General features: G+C 42.8%; 1 protein-coding gene across 2 annotated transcripts in view; it reads right to left on the reverse strand.

Moving 5' to 3' along the window:
* Window positions 1-9840, reverse strand: part of COL17A1 (collagen type XVII alpha 1 chain) — a 36291-nt gene extending 26451 nt beyond the window's left edge. For both annotated transcript variants that reach the window (XM_034062690.1, XM_034062689.1), the window contains exons 1-10: window positions 9775-9840; window positions 9076-9120; window positions 8169-8267; window positions 6078-6212; window positions 5675-5722; window positions 4693-4728; window positions 3044-3091; window positions 2513-2656; window positions 1416-1559; window positions 598-669 (exon numbers count right to left, since the gene is read on the reverse strand). In XM_034062690.1, coding sequence (XP_033918581.1) covers window positions 598-669; window positions 1416-1559; window positions 2513-2656; window positions 3044-3091; window positions 4693-4728; window positions 5675-5722; window positions 6078-6212; window positions 8169-8267; window positions 9076-9120; window positions 9775-9829 — 826 coding nt within the window. In that variant the 5' untranslated portion in view covers window positions 9830-9840. The remainder of the gene's footprint in view (window positions 1-597; window positions 670-1415; window positions 1560-2512; window positions 2657-3043; window positions 3092-4692; window positions 4729-5674; window positions 5723-6077; window positions 6213-8168; window positions 8268-9075; window positions 9121-9774) is intronic.
* Window positions 9841-17371: the final 7531 nt, after the last annotated feature.

Genomic DNA, 17371 nt, shown 5'->3' on the forward strand with positions numbered 1-17371 from the left:
ATGGTAATTTCTGCAGGTAGGGCATTTGGCAAAAAAGTAAATTCAGAAAACTGGCTTGGACTGACCAAGGTAGATTTAAGGATATAACTGTACAGGGCATACTGTCAAAGTACTGCCCAGAGAGAAGCAAACAGCTTGGAAGGTGAAACTTTTGATGCCAGAATGTGTGTACAGTGTACAGTCTGCTCTCATACACCCTGCTCTCTTTGCAGGCCTAGTCAGAGACCCTGCATGATGGCACTGTACTGTGTAGACACAGTGTGTCTATAGACATGCATGGATTAGGACATGAGTCTTTTTTTTAAGGCATTATCCTGAGTTGTTCTAGGGAAGAAACAGGCTACCCTAACAGACAAATTATTCTCCTTGGAAAATCTCTAGTGTTCCCTGCCTCCCAGACAAAAATAGTCAGGAGCTAACACCAGCTATAGAGGTCTGACTTTGAATAAATCCACTGTAAATATATAGCTGGGGTATGTAGATAAGCTGCTGACACTGAGATGAGGAACAGAAGAGAAACAAGAGTGATATTGGTATTATTTCTTTGTACATGTCTCTCAGGAATGTGGTGATAAAGGAATAAGATATAATTCTGACCCGTAGAGGACGTGCTCAGGCCTGCGTTCAGAGTATGAGTGCTGGGAGCCAGGTTATTTGGGACACCAAAAACTGCAAAAAGAGGAAGTGAAATGTTACTTCTCTGGAATCAGAAATCCAGCACCCGAAACTCAGTGGCATATTCACAGAAATTAAGTCAAGGTCACTGTGAAATGCAGTTAATGAAAATGTACAATAATTGCAGCGAGGAAAAAACTTGACAAATGTGACACCAAACCACTCTGTTACTAAACTGACAAAGGGGAGAAAATCCTGCATCAATTTTCAATCATGTGACAGTGTGAGAAAGAAAAGCTTTTAATAGCATGCTATCATAAAGCTTCCTATATTTTTCTCTGCAGCTGGGAAATGCAGCATCCCTGGCATTCAGGTCTTACAAGGTATAAGCACACTCAACGCTTATTACATCTAAGATTACATCTTTAGTGTATGAGGACTGAAGGATTAGACCCAGTTATTTTTACAACAGGCTAGGATAATTCAATGTTAACTAGAGTCTAAAACTAGTTTTGGTATGGAATGTGAGCCTGACCTCATTGACAAAGCTATCATCAAAACTTTAGAAACAGATCAAGCAATAAGGAAAATATATCCTCACAAAGCAGGATTTTCAAATAGAGTCAGTGTAGAAGCAGACAGCACCAAGTTACAGAAAACCAGAGAAAATTCAAGCATAACCCCTGCCATCTCAATTCTTCACTTTAGCTCTTCTTGCTGTGCGAAAACCCCCCACTGCTGTTGACCCAGTTTCATTATGGAATTCTATCCTTCAAGCCTGGATGGTCCAGAAAGCATACCTGAACCTGTAGAGTGAGACATAGCATTGATCAAGGAAGAACTGTTATGGTATCCACCAAGGGAAGACCCAGCAGGCAGGGTGGACGACCACATGTATGAAGGGAGAGCGGTATTCAGTACAGTTGTATCATATGTCCCCGACACTGTATAAAAACCAAACAGAAGATGTTTGTGATAAGACCAGGCATATGGCTCAGCATGCATTGCAGCTTTACATGGCAAATAACTTCATCTGCCTTAAATTTCATACCCTTGTGGAGTCAACACAGTGACCCCAGATCAACATGGTATAACTGATCTCAAATGACAGGTGATTACAGCCCAGCTGAATTTTAACCAGTGGAATAAAGATTGATCTGGTAGCATTATCATTCACAAAACCTTGAAGAGATTTCATTGTTTGTTCATGCTGGTACTAGAGTAAAACACTTCAGTCCACCATTCTGCTAACTAATCATGCTGGGCCACGGGATGCATTTTGCTTCCCACAGGTGGCTTTGATTGGTTCACTAGTGTATTGGGCTAAAATTCCCAGGTTTTGACAGGATTTGAACCAGGCTCAAGTGAAAAGGTATTGCTTGTTCCTAGATACTGGTGGAGGATAGTGGAGTCAATGTAAATACCACTGCCTCAAGCCCTGTGGTGAGGCTTATAAAAGCTGGTTACAGTATTTTAAGTACCACTTCTATTATTATCAAGTTCTAGTGATCTCTGAAGTGTGTGGCATGCACAATAAATCAAACACTCACCCAAATGTTGTCTTCAGTGCTATCTCCATCTTTCTTGAAGATAACAGACCAAATCACTTCAAGAGGCATTTGCTTACAGCTCTTGCCTATGCCAGAAACACCCCTGAATTGAAGTTGGTGGCAGCAGAACTGGTTTATTTTTATGGAAATTAGACAAGTAACTAGAAAGCTACCCAAGATGGCTCTTGTTAGGACAACATCTGGACAGCCCTCCAGCATTCTGACCCTTTTTCTGTATTGCCACCACTGTCTGGGACAGAAACTGTGTTTTCTTACTCGGATGTTCTTGGCAACTGGGTATTTTTATGGAAAATAATGTTTGGAATGGCTCCAGCATTGCCAAGTACCTGACTGAGAGCTCTCAGTAACCAACTTCGTCTCCACAACAGCCTTTTTTGGTATCGGGAGTGTACTTGATGGTGATCGAGTAGGGCTGCAGCTGGCTGATCGACTTCCTTTCAGCAAACGCTTCACATCATCCAGTTCTGTCCCTGTCAGGAAAATAAAAGTGTCCAGATCACCCAAAAGCCATCGTTTCATTGATCTATAATCTTGCCCTGGCTAAACCATTCAGTGTCGCTTACAGGTGCGTTGATGAAGTTGTACTTTCTGGGGGTGCCACTTACTAACAAAGCTTCAGGGCCTCTCTTTCTGGGACTGAGTACAACTACATCCTTGAAGAACCACCATCTAACACACAGCATGCTTCCTTGTTCAGAAAGGGGAGACAAATGAATGTTCTTAACAGGGAAAAAGAATTACATGCTGCTATCTGTCATCATGAAGACTGGACCTCAGAGACACTGCAAACATACCCACAGCAGCAACATCCTCTGTCTTATACCTGATCCCCCTGGAATAAAAGCCATGGCACTTACATCTGCCAGAAGGAGATGCACTCTGCAGTCGGACTCGTATTTCACTCTCTGGAAAAAGAAAAAGCAGATCATGAATATGGAGTGAGATGTATTTGTGCCCTGGGCTGGGAAAGAATCTTTAGGCTGAACTGAGTTTTTCCCTTCTTGTTGTCTATTTTCCACCTTCCTGTCTTGCTGCTTGATCTGAGCGGCACTTATGGCCCAATGTGAACTGGCTGTAAATTGCTTTGGATGATGTTTTGTTTTGGGGTCACATTTTGCTACATTTAATTCCAGAGAGTTTTACTCATTGAGGGCCTCTGTTGAATTCAATTAGCATTGTTACTGCCAGACATACAGAAGGCCTACTCCATATATGCAGTCCTCAATCACATTGATATTCCCACTCATCACAAATATTGTTATTATTGTCCTTCTGGATGCAGACCTAGAGAGCCAAAAGAAGCTTAGGAAATACACAAATTCCCCACTACTTCTTGGGTAAAATTCACACTACAATGGGCTCTATGATTTAGTCTCTTACAGCTCGCTGACTTCTCTTCTGACTCACTGAATGTAACCAGGCCAGTTTAAGTCAATATTCTCACCACGTACTTGATTTTATTACTGACTTCTACTGTCCAGCACAAGAGACTATGGAGTTAACGTGATTTGGCTGGGGCAAGCCTTTAAGCTTGCTACCCATAAACCAACTTATCAGCCAGGACATGACACACATGCTCCTTATGATGAAATCTGACAGTGCATGCACTATAAAAGACACACTTGCCTTGGCAATCATGTGGAGAAGCTGATGGATTGGAATTATTTTCTGAAGTAATATGAGAAACTGGAGCTAATTCTCTGCTGTCTGTTTTATTATGTATGGCCTAGTTCTGCTGGGAGCTTACATAAGTAGTGTGCTAGAGGAGACTGTGAAGATCTGAGGTCGAATAATTGGTAGCTCTGACACTCCAGCAGAACTGTGCAAGAGCACACTTTGATTTATATCCACTGCTAAAACTAACTTGGCTACAGTGACATTATAGTTTCCTCTTCAAGCAACTGGGAACAGATATTACACACTTACAGACCAATATAGCCCTTCTTTCCCCAGTGCTGCTAATAAATTATTAGAAAACCTGACTGATTTAAACAACGCAGATATTTACAGTGAGCTGGCTAAATAGACAACAGCAAGACCATAATTTCCTCACCATCTCCTTAGTACGAGCATGATATCATTTCAGGGTATGGCCTTACAGTTTGTAAGATAGATCACGTTAGGAGGAACGTGAATACACTATATTCATGTTGATAGCAATTACTATAAATATGTCATAAACAGGTCACAGAGCACAGATGAATTGAGTTATCGTAGTGAGCGGACAAAATGGAAGATGATGTCCTATGCTCCCTGTTGACCAGCCCCCCAGATACATCCTCTTTTCTGACACAGTCCAAACCACCATGACCTTCACTAGGGTAAATTTTTACACTGAGCTTGCATGAGCATTGCTTACCGATAAATGGTTCACATCTGCAGTAGCGTACATCCACGTACCTCATCCTACTACTCTGCACTTACTGATTGCAGCTAAGGAACGGCTCCATTTAACATATCCTGAATAAAAAACAAAGGAGCCTTCTAAAAGAACAGTATCACTCACCTCGACTTTGGCTTCTCCCTCTTGTGGCTGCAGATGCTGTGAACAGCAATGAGAGTAAAGCAATATTAGAGTTTACCGCCCATGACAACTCACAAAATTAACACATGATCTTGATCAGAGTGCTCAGATTCAGAGAGTAACCTTTACTTGGGTCATAGCTGGGGAAATTGAACCCTTAGAGTTTTTACCATGCCCCCTTTAGACTATAAGGTATCTAAAGAATCAGTAGCACCTTGAGCATTTCTGGACCAATTGCTGTTTCTTTTTGTGCACATAAATGTGCATGGATGACAATCTCCCATTTCAATTGTCCAAAAGGAAGCTAATGAGGCTGTTTACCCCACCAACTAAGGTTGGACACTGTGAAATCCTGCCTTCTCTTTGAGCTCTAAGTCTTTCTTTCTGAGAAAGACTGCCTGATCATATTGCTTCACTATGTACAGTGAGTAAAATTGGCAGCTCAGAGTTTAGACAGGGTAACCTCATACCTGCTGACAATGTTTAGTGTAAATATATCACTTGATAGACAGTTCATATTCCCATATAAATATGCTGAAGTCTAGAAAATTGCTACTGGAAAAGCACATGTAGCAATGCTCAACGTCCTGAGTCTGGGCTTTCTTGCTTGGAGCTGTTTTCCCAGTTATGGCAGAGCAGAGGGAAGGAAATGATACGATGCATCTCATGTCTATGTTCTCCCATCCATGTCCTGTGCCATATGGGGAGCATAGCAAGAGCAGCTGAGGGTAGCAGATATACAGTGTGCATCCTCTGTTTGAATATGCATCAGCTAGAGACCCTGCTGTCAGCTGTTAATGTAAATCCCACATAACTCCTCCAAAGTCATGCAGCTGCACTGGCTGCTCAATACAGAGGAAGCATAGGTAGGGCAAGACACAGCAATATGCAAAAAGCCACCACAGTCACCAACTCACATGACCTTGTTATCAAGTTCAGAGGAACAGCTCTAAAAAGAACATACCAAACTCTTTTTTGGGAAACTCAGGAGAAGAGTTGGCACTGGAGCTCCCTGCAGAGAATAGAAAGGTGTTCATTAATACTTTGCACAAGATCATTAAAAGCTTTCAAAACATGTCTTCCTGGTAACTGTCTAATCCCAGGTGGCAACAAACATTTCCATTTAAAAAAAAAGAGCTGTTCAGGATTACATGAAAGGGCTGCTAATGCCTTTTATCAAAAATATGTCACAACTCCTTTTAGGAATGAGCATTTCTATCCACAGGAGTTAATCATTAAATGTGTCCCTGACAGCTTATTTCCCAGCAAAACTACAATGGTATTCTTGTGCTATTTGGGACAATTCTGCATTAATGCAACCTCTGAGTACACTACGCATTGCCTCCTTACGGCATATTCTGTGATACCTTCGTATGTTGCATGGCGGTTGACATAGGTTTTTCTTTCAAATGTTGAGCCAGGTGATTTGGTGAGAGTAGAGCTGGGAGACTGGGTTTGTCTGTAGCCAGAAGACGACGTTGAATTGAATCTACCACTTCCACCTACAGGTAAAACAAAATACACTCAGTAAATTGAAGACATGGTCTGGATGCACACTCTGTATGCCCTGGGTGCTTTATTTGCTGTTGTCTGAGCCGAACAAATTTGCATTGGTACCTCACAACTCAAGACTGGCAAGAACAACATTTGGGTCTAACTCTGACTGTCCTCAGCATTCAGTGCAGGGAGAAGTATTTGTTATCATTGTGGTTTCAAAACAAACATTGTCAATTATATATATGACAGTAGGTTTTGGTCTAAGAGGATGAATGAGCCATCTTCCCTGAGCAGGACTACCTGGCTCTTGATGGTGCTGGCTTTTCGTCTGGATACAGATCTGCCTGTAAACTCCAGTGTTATAGGACACAGACCACAAAAACTGGGAGACTTTTAAGCCAAACTCAAAGTGATGAAGGATACAGTTCATGAGATAAGGAAAAGCAGAGATAAGTCCACTTCCCTTCCAAAGCAGGTATCCACACTCTCACTTAGTCATGCCTTAGTCAGTTCATTTTCTGGAGAAGTGCCTGAGGTGTGCATCAGGCCCAAGGCATCCTGAAGATTATTAGTGGCTGTTATATTTCGACAGAAGAAAGAATTTCCCTCCTAATTTACATCAGTCATGTGGAGAAAGAACCAAGCAGACATAACTAATGTGTCCATAACTCTTGTGTGAAATCCAGCTCTGGAGTATGATCAGAGAGCAGCGAAAAGAAGACCCTGTAATAAAGTGCCCCATATCCACGCTGATCAGAAGGATCAGACTGGATATTGTTTACCCATCCCTGCAAAATGAGCATGCCCGTGTGATCTCAACAGAGTGCTTTCTTGACAACTTTCCCCTCTACAAGGACCTGTATTGTTCTGTAACTTTTCAACTTAATTCAGCAGGAAGAACTACTGTGACAAGTAGGCCTCTGTTAGAGACATTCTGCAAGCAGAGATTAGAAAATGCTTTATGAAACTTCAGGAATTCATTATCTCTAAAGTTCAGGTTCTTTTCCTCCACACACTGAAAATAAATAACAAGGGAGGCAGCAGTCCTGCCAGAGTTGTCTTGAGTTTGCAAGGCTGGGTTCAGTTCTCAGACTGTGCCAGTCCAGACAACTACACTGACATCTCCCTTCACTGGAGTTACTTCACATCCCCTCTGAGGCAAATTGATTCCATAGTCTGGCTTTTAATTGGCATGGAGGTGTCTGTCAGATCTACTGGGTATGGTTAATCCTCCCGTTGAGCTTCCAGACTGCACTTCATTCCCTTTGGTTTGACAACTCTTTCAGGGCATGGAGGATATTTTCTACAAGGATAGTTATACAATCTGGCCCACTGAGGATAGAGAGGGGTGGGCCAGAAACCTGATTAGGAAGCTTACTCTTCAGACACCTTTGCTATGACAATCTAACAGCTGGGCAAAGAATGCTGTTGGAGAAGAACCCACAGAGTAGACAGCACAGACTGATTTAGCACATCCAGGAAATCTGGCAGACCGTTTCAAATTGTTAAGGCCATGGACGGATGGACGGACACACCAAAATATTTTCTAGGGAATTTTGTAATAATATTCTACTCTGAGCAAGATCAACAAAACGATTTGTCAAAACTGTCTTTGGAACAAGAATGGTCATTATGATTGTGATTTGGAAATCCTGAAAGAAGGGAAATTTGGGTTCTAAATGACTTCCTAACAATAGTGGGAATGTTATTTTGTGTTGTTGTTCCTCTGAAATCAAGTTTTCCCCGTGGAAAATTGGAATTTTGCCATTTAGTCACTCATCCTCACACCCAGCTTTAGAGAAGGAAATACCTTTGTTTTGACTATTTGCCACTTCTACTTCCATAAATCTTATTTTCCTTACCTCTGGCTCATCCTACTCCCCTGGCCTGAATCTCTCCTCAGACCATTTCAGCTGCCCTTGCTCTCTTTTTGCTCACTGTGCAATGCCTTAATTCCTTACTTGAAGTCACATAGCTGCTGCTATGGGTGTAAGATCTCTTTTCCACTCCACTCCCTCCAGTGTGGGATGACGTTTTGACCCCACTGCTGCTCCCTCCTTCTGGAAGAGATAAGCACAAAATGAGACATTCTCTCAAGGTAAAAGATCAGAAGAGCAGCAACACTGCAAGACAAGGCAGGAGGTACCCAAAACTGTCCTCACAATGACAAATATAGCTTCATGTCTGGTGAGATACCAGAACTGCAGGGAAGTGTCTTGGCAGAGTACATAAAACATTCAGACTGCAGACTCAGCAGGTCTGTATTCAAGTTTTGCTCCACAGATGGACTGAAGGATACTCCTGATAACCCTCATTATAAATGAGATGCAATTCCTTTCCAACCTAGTTGGAGCAAGCTAATAAAGAATACGGTACCATAAAGAGCATAGAGGATTCTTCCCTGCTTGGTACGTGTACTTCCCTACAGAAGCAGAAATCACCCGTGACACCTGACATTACCCAGAAAGATTCACTCACTGTTGTCAGCTGGGTAAGATGACAGAAGAATACACTGCAGCTCCAGCAGTGGAGGCTGCAGGCCCATCGCTTTTGACACTTGTCCCCAAGAGACAGTCACCACTAGAGACTCCCTGTCTGGGTTTAAGCCCTTAGAGAGTCTGGTCTACCAGTCTTAGTGGACTGTGCAGCTTTGTCTCTGACAGTATCCAGACAGCTTCCCACATCCTACTTCCTGCATATTCCCTAGTAAAAAGTATTTTGGGAGAAGGATTTCTGAAAATAGCTCCTCTTTGGGTGCAAATCTTTCTGCATGGAGACTGCCTACACCCAGGGATTTATGGAAACAATGCAGTCAAAAAGCATGGAGGAGCACAGAATAGCAAAAGTAATGCAATGACAGTTACTTACTGGGTGGCAAGGACGTCAGTCTTGTGGTCACAGTCTCTGTAATAACTGAAGAAAGAAAAGGATGCAGAAGTACTGGCATGTTAATATAGCCAAACAAGATCAATGCTCTACTTAACTTCCATGGAAGAACATGACTTTTTCAAAGATGGTCTCATTTAAAGAACAGTCCATTAAGACCACATTGCCTGTGTGTTTGTTTTCAAGCCTTCCTACTTCTACAGTAACTAGGGACATGCTGCCATGAAACTCTTTTGTTCTTCACAAGATCCCTGTAAAACATGGAAGTACTATTATTCCTGGGTACAGCCATTGCTGGAACAGCAGCCCCTTTACTAGCTTCCTCCTAGTTAATTTCCATAATGCCAACAGGAAACCTATCACCTGTTTTAAACACAGCCAAAAAAAATATCTAAAGACCATCTTCTAGGCCACACAGGCACTGGTATCAGAGATAGGAGTCCAAATGTCTGCACTACTGGCTAAAAATGTTACCACAGGGAAATCACCTGTGGCTAAACAATCAGGTCATGCTACATGTCTATGTATGTGTGATCTTGGTCCTTACTCTGTCTTCAACAGAGAGACCAGGGACAGGTGCAGAATTTAGCTCTGGACCTCTGGTCAGCATTCAATCCCTTAGAAAACTGAGCATCAACTCCTGGGATTTCTGGTGTGTGACTCAAAAAATGTTCTCCTTACGTCTTTCAGTAACTTCTGATCCATCTTGCCTCGTTTTCTTTGTTACAGAATCCATACCATTGCCACCTGCAAGGAAAGCAGACACTGCACTCAGAGCTTTGTGGATAGTAGGAGATTACAACAGCTCCCCACAAGGCCCACCACTTTTCTCCCTTCAGCTGTGGAAGATATCTATGACAGAGAATTTATGCTGCTTTTCCAGAGCCATATGAGTATTACTAACAGACCTGCATCACTTTACTATAAAACTCGATGCACCAGAGCTGAAAAAGCAGGAGGAGCTGTGAAGCCAGCAGGTGAAATAAGGGCCATTGTAGAAAATCCACTCAGTCCTGGAGAAGTTTAGACCTGGATTTACATCCAGACTTTGTGGCACTACATTATTGTCTCCCATTGTGCCCCTATAAAGGCTTGATCAAAACCACAGGATCGAAATGCTGCTCCCACACATCTGCTCTGGGCAGGACTCAACAGTACAGGATTAGAAATACAGGCAGTGGCAGGAGTAAATGATATGCACCATGCGAGCACTGCCAGAAACACCTAAGCAGAGATACTGTTGCACTTTCGACAGCAACACTGTGCATTCTCTGGGTAAATGGATGCTAAAGCCAGAACACTGACTTAAGTGAAGCAGAAAAACACTGGAGACACACTTAAACTAGCTGTTTTCAGCAGCTAGGAACTTAAGGTAGGAAGTGTTTTATCTTGTTTTATAAGCAGAGTAGAGACAGTTTGGAGGCCCTCTCTGCATCTTTGGAATCTGATGCAATTTAATGCCAGGTCAGGTCAGTCTACATAGTATTAGAATCACTGCTGGGAATGCTTTGTACGCTCCCCTTCATACCTTGGAACACACTCTAGTCAAAATGTATACAGAGTCATACCTCTAGCAGAGCTATAACTGCCTGCCAAGGCAGGAATACCACAAAGAAATGTGATTGTGGAGAAACATCAATTAGAAGAGAAAACATTTCTGTCAGAAGGCAATACACATTTGCTCACTCTTCATCTCTCAAAGATAACATTTTATCTTATGCAGCCACAGACAATGAAAAGGAAGAGCTTTGAATTTATGCACAAGGTGATAATAGATCAGAACTCTCCAGTGCATTCGAAGACTCCTCAAAACTGAAGACCCAGCTGTACCAAAACGTACACAAGTAACAGGCTGAGTACAAAAAACACACTTTGGGAAAAATACCTTCCAAGTTTCAGAGTCCAGTTTGAGGCAGAACCCAAGATCGTGCCCTCCAATTCAGCTCCCATTTGAGTTTGATCCTCATTTCACTTAACCTTCTGCAAAGTGTCTACTGAGTACCCGCCTTGGTATTACGCTTGCTTTGCCCATGCACAAATAATGGTACAAGGTAGGATGCAGCAGAGAATCTGCAGGAATATCTTAAGTTCAGGTTCAGTTCTGCTATTCCCAGAGCTGGACAGCAACAATTTGAGTGTAGAAGACATGCTATCATGTCAAGCCACTTTAGCCTCCTGTCACAGCCTCAGCTCCACTTTGCAGAGAACACCCACAGTGCCCAGGGCCCTCACCCCCTGCACCTCAGACCTGAGCTTGGCTAAACAGCCCTGTAAATGGAGCTCCTGAGGACACATCCAAGTCCGTACACAACCTTGGCATCAGAATATTATCCACGCCTTACAGTGCTTGCTAACACTGGGGATTTCCAAGGGATTATCCAGACTGTTGATTCCAAGGCATGTGCAAGACTGGAGCTGTATGTGTTCGGAGAGTTCCTCCTCCAGCAGAGTAACAGTGCCCTCCAATGGAAGAGTCATTCACTCCAAGGAAAGGCAATCTCTCTGCTATTCTTTATTACATCAATAGTGGAAACATCTTTCAAGCTCCTTCCCTAAAAAACAGATGCTGGAAGCTGTTGTCAGCACTGTTGGCTTTACCAGTGTTTTTGGCAGGGAACACAGTTTTGTATTTGGAAACCGCTTTCCTATTGCTTTGTAGCCCCAGAACTCCATTCCCTTTCTGCTATTGGGAAGTGGTGCTGCTCATGAGCGCTGGAAGAGGCCAGCACCACCACGGAGTGAATACATCTTCTGCATCTTTGCCTTCCCTTGAGGAAGGGGCATATGTCTTGCTCTGTTACCAACAAAAATAGTAAAATAACAAGAGGTTAAACCACATCCTTGGAGCCACACATGCCACAGCCCAGCTCCAGCACATGGTGCAGTTTGATCTATGTTGCATGTGTTAGCCCAGGCTCCAGCAGGATGACTGAGCTGGATTTCCATTATGTGTCAGGACTGACTGACTCATTTCATCAGCTCCTATCTGGATTCACAAAGCTGTAGCTGTGGGCTACATCTGTGGCAAAGCAATAGTGCTATTGAATCAGAGAAGCCACCTGCAATCATCTCTGAGCAACAAGCAGGAACTTGTGCAGTGAGATCACTCTCAAATAGTGCAGGCAGCATAAGAGAGGGCAACCCTATGGCCACTTTAACATATGCTCACAAGTTGCAGTGTGCTTGTGGCACCCACTAAAACAGGAAACTTGCAGACCCTAATGCTGTGAAGAACCAGAAGAGGTCTAGCACTGCCACACTTGTTCACACTTTTTCCTCTCTGTAGAGCACTGAAAAGCAGGATAGTAACAGCAACCCAGCTTTGCAAGGCATACTTAGATCTGTGCTTTCCACATCAGCCTGACACTGCAGAGTGACTCCTGCACCCCCTTTTCCACCTGACTGCAGTGTAGCACACTGGCAAGAACACTAAGCCACTGAGATGGGACACTCAAACTCCTCTTATTATTTCAGAATTTAGGCATGGTGTGCAAAGGTAATAAAGTTTATTACAGACATTTTTCCAAAGGGGAGGGGAATAGCCACAAAGGCACATTTTAATGGAAAAATTAAAGCAGGCATGTTTCAGATTCTTTTATTCCTCCACAATGTCCTTTCAGTTTTCATGTCAGAATGCTGTTACACCCTCACTGCACATCCTTTCAGCTCCCTCCTTCCTCCATTAATAAGGCTCCTGCTGTTAGGCACTCCATTAGAAGAAGGAGGCACCAGCAGGTGCTGAGATTAATAACATTTAATGTCAGTGGAATCTTTTGATCACAAATACTCTGAGACTCAGTAGATGTCCCCAAACCATGTCACTGACTATGTTAAAAGCAAATGCCATGTATCACATCATACCAAATGTCTCCTAGGGTGCCCCTTCCTCTTAATCAAGCCTTTCAGGTGCCACTGTCCTGGAACTAGAATCACAGAATCAACTAGTTTTTAATGGAGTTTTAAAATGGCCCCTTATCTCTGTTTTTTACACCACAGTCCAGGAATCTGACCTCCTCATTCTGCTTTAAAACCTGTTTCTTTTCAGTTACTCTAACAAAACTAACACAGTCAGAATCACATCCACCAAATCTGCTCATCTTGTGGACTCACTGAAATGACACTCATGCCAAGGAAGCAGGTGAGTGGCTAAACAAAGCTTGGACATGCTGCAGGAACCAAATGCTTCTCTGCCCACAACCTGTCCCATCTTCTTTGACAGCAGTATGTGCCCATTTTCCAGAGCACAAGCAGGAGCACTGCCCAACCTTACTCCACACTGACAGGTACCTTCCTTTCAAGAACATGTCCTCACTGTCTCTACTTAATTGAGCTACTCAAGGAGAAACAGTCCAAAGCAAGGCCAGTCTGACCCACACAGGCTTCTTGCTTCTGGCACAGAAAGAGAGCCAAACAACCTGGTATTATACAAAATATGTTTGCAGAACAAGCAAGTGCTGCTGTCACCATTCCACAGATGGAGCAACTAGTCACAGAAGGACAAGTAACTTCCCTGAAATCACTCTACAATTCAGTCTAAAGACAGGTCTTTTACCTTATGCTGCTGTGTTCAAATTGCCAGACCTGCTGCTCAAAGGTTTTAAACCAATTCTGAAATCAGAGTTCTCCAACTTATTGTGACAAAGGTTCAATAACACCTCACAGTGCCTCCTAATCTATGACAAAAGTAGCACGAAGTCCATAGTCAATGAGTCACTGCTGATAAATAAGTATACCCAGCACAGGACAAAACAAAGCTTGTCTGTGGCAACACAAACTTTCACTCAGAACCAGTTCCAGGCATTCTCAGGATTAAACATCAATTCCTTAATATTACACCCTGCACCCACCACCTGAAGCTCTGATTTATGCTCATCATTCCTCCAGCACGTTTCAGCTCTGCTCACTTTAAAAACAAGCCAATAGGTGATGTGCATTTCACCATTCTGGTACCCTTACAGAACAGAGAACATCTAGCTAAGCTTTACCTATTTGCATGGCAGTATCACAAGGTGCATTAAAAATATACCAGAGCTTGGCTTCACATTTCTTATCTCTCAGCAGCTACACTCCTTTCACTTGATGCTTACTTTAAAAGAGCAGTATTCACTGACAAACACAAACCCTAAATGACCCAGCTCTTACACAGATTTTTACATTGTATTCCCCAGAGAAACATGTAAGACCTCCTCTATTTTGCCTGCAAATTCAGCCTTATTCTTCAAGGAATATAGGAGAGAGAAAATAAAGGATACTTTTTTTCTACTCTTCTTTAAGTAATGTAACTTACCTGGACTGATTTGCTTACTGAACTGAAAATCTGTTTTTCTCCTCAACCGTTTCCCTTCTACCAAAATTTGCCACCTACACTTTATATCACGTCCTTCCAAAGGTGTGTGGAATCTGAGTGATCATCCAAAAATGTTCACCTCTTCTTTAGTCAACCTGTTTTATTCTCGCCCTTCTTCTGCTTTTCTATTCCCGTGCTCTGAAACAAGCCCCAACAAAGGCGTGCCGTGGTTTCCTGCCTCACCCTACCCTTCCAATTACCTGACACTCACGGGAAAAAAAAAGATCTGCCTCCAGGAATCAAACTTTATTGAAAGAAAAAAAATCTCCTGCCTATCTGCTCAGGCAGATTAACAGTTTAGATCCCAGACAGACACAGGTGTGAAGGCTTAAGCTGGAGAAAATGAAGTTACATCAATACTCTCTGATACATGATCTGAGATCTATACTGGTATCGTCTTATAGAGTTACAGAGCACCAGTGGATGTCTCTGCAAAGCTGGCTGCAAACTAAGCAAGGGGCTAAACTCCCAGCTAGTACAAACTGGCTGGAAAGTGCTCAAGTCAGCAGTCTGAACTGCATTGCCCACCATATAGCTATTTATGCTCTATTCAGAAGGCAGCACTATTAATAAATATAAATATACCAAACTGATTAAGGAACAAAATTTCTTCCAAGTATATCACCTATAGCCTTCACTGAATAGGAACTGGAGGAGCAGAGCAGCCATGGTGGGTCAAAGCAAAACTATCTAACTCACAACCCTGTTTTCTGCCATGGCTTACTTTAACAGCCCAGGAAAGACTATGGGAACAGGACAAGCATATACAGCTATTTTCCTGGTGCACAACAGAGACTTCCTAAATCAAAAGCAGCAGCATTGCAGTCATTCCTTGATGGGTATTTTCCATTAATTTGTCCAATTATGTTTTGAATCTGTACCACATTTTGAGATGTAGGGTCCTACAGCAAAGACATTTACAGTTCAATCATACCTTGTGTAAAAACACTTCCACCTACTGAACATGACAGTGCCATTTGGTGTCCTGCGTTTATGCGTAAGAATCAGAATTCACCTTGGCTCCTCTCACCCTACACAGATTTTGACAGGTTTGTACCACAGCATGGGAAAAGAACTTGATGCTTCATGCCTGGTTTTGCACAGACCTTTTAAGGAATCGTAGCTGTGCACTGTCAAGATTGTACTCTGTTCTTTTAAGTTGCAAACTTCTGAAAGTGTGTAGGGACATGGCTGCTATTCAGCACTACGCTGCCACTCCAAAGGCTACGCCCTATGTTTGTTGATGGGAATCAAGACTTCTTCAGACTTCATCTATGCATATCCTAAATAACAGAACTTGCAATTATATTTACCTTTAGTCAGAAAAATATTTATGAAGCATAATTTCCTCCCTGCATGGAGGAGGCATCCATGACTCTGCTTTCTGAACACTGATCAAAGGACGGGCTGCATGTGGTAAGTAAGTCATTAAGAGGAGTAGAGCTCAGCCTGGGACCTGGCCAAACTGCACTTGGCTTAAAACTTGATAAAATGATAAAAGTGGATTTAGCTTTTTGAACTTCACATTCTTTGAACATGACACTTTACTGTCCCTCCTACTGTCAACTGCACTTTAAACCTGCACTTTGGTCATCTCATTTTACATCTGATTCCAGCACAGTCCAGAGCTCTGTGCTTCAGACATAGCCTGGCTGCTCTCAGACAGAAATTGTTCAAGGCAAACCAGCACTGAATGCACTGAATAGCTCTGTAAGACCCAGCAGTACAGGGAAGATTCACTGGAATGACATAAAGATTTCACAGGAGCAAGAGGTGGGACCTCACATTTTAAGATAATATGATCAGGACTGGAGAAATTTTCTCACTCCTTTGTTCAACAGTTTTATTTACACGGGTATAACCAAAAGCAGCCATCCCAATTTTCATAAAATAAGAAAATTAAGGTATTTTAGTCCCTGCAATATCATGAGTGAGAAAGATACTGGTTTAATGTGTCTTGAGAACAAAGTGCTCACAGAGTGTCTCTTTCTTACTGGAAAGAAAAAACAAGAGGATGGTGGGGTAGATGTAGAGGTGCCTTAAAATGAAACCATTGACTGAGAAGCACTAACTCTGCATTTAAAAGGGGAAATACAGGAGAAGGTAAAGTTGATTATGCTGCTTAATGAAACACACTGATTACTGCACTCAGGTTCCTAATGGGCATAATTTTGAGAGGTCCTGAGCTGCTTCACCTTTCACTGAAGTCACTGATTGGCTCAGGTATCCAAAGCTACTGAAAGTCAGGTGTCTAGCTGGCACAGGGCAATGAACTGCAGCCCACCTAGCTTCAGGTCATCAGCTGCCACTTCTCCAGTAACAGCGGTGGTGTGTGAACTGGTGGTTAGAGCAGGGAAGGCACTTAGAGCTCCTCTTGGAGGAGACAGTATCCCTCCTCCCATTCCCCCATCTGTCCTGCACAGTTTTGCTTCCAGAAGGTGAAGTCTGTACAGATGGAGTCTACACTCCTGGAGTACACTGCTCCTAGGTGTACCTGTCAATGTTATACCAGATGCAGAGTCTGCTGCTTTCCCTGTTCCCAACACAAGAAGAAGCTGTACATACTCTGAACTTTCAACTGATGCCTCAGTCTGGCAGCTATAGAGATCAAATCATGGTTGAAGACAGCACCATTTTCTCTGGTGAAAGATGCTCCAAAAGTCTACAACAACTGAAGCTGGTACTGAAAAAGCTGAGATGAGGCAGGAGTCTCCACTGCATATTCACTGCTGGGAGGGGACTGTGCTACAGCACATCTGAATCACTTCTCATTCTGCAAAGGGAGCCCAAAGATAAAAAGTCTCAAAGCTGGTTTTGTCATGGCTGTCCTCTGGCAGCTTAAAGGGTGTTCAAGGTTTAGAAACACCCAAGTGATGATAACTTGTTATCTTCAATTTCAAAGGCAGCTGTGGAGCACAGGATAAGGTGTAC

The sequence above is a fragment of the Melopsittacus undulatus genome, chromosome 4, assembly GCF_012275295.1.
Source record: "Melopsittacus undulatus isolate bMelUnd1 chromosome 4, bMelUnd1.mat.Z, whole genome shotgun sequence".
NCBI lineage: Eukaryota > Metazoa > Chordata > Aves > Psittaciformes > Psittaculidae > Melopsittacus > Melopsittacus undulatus.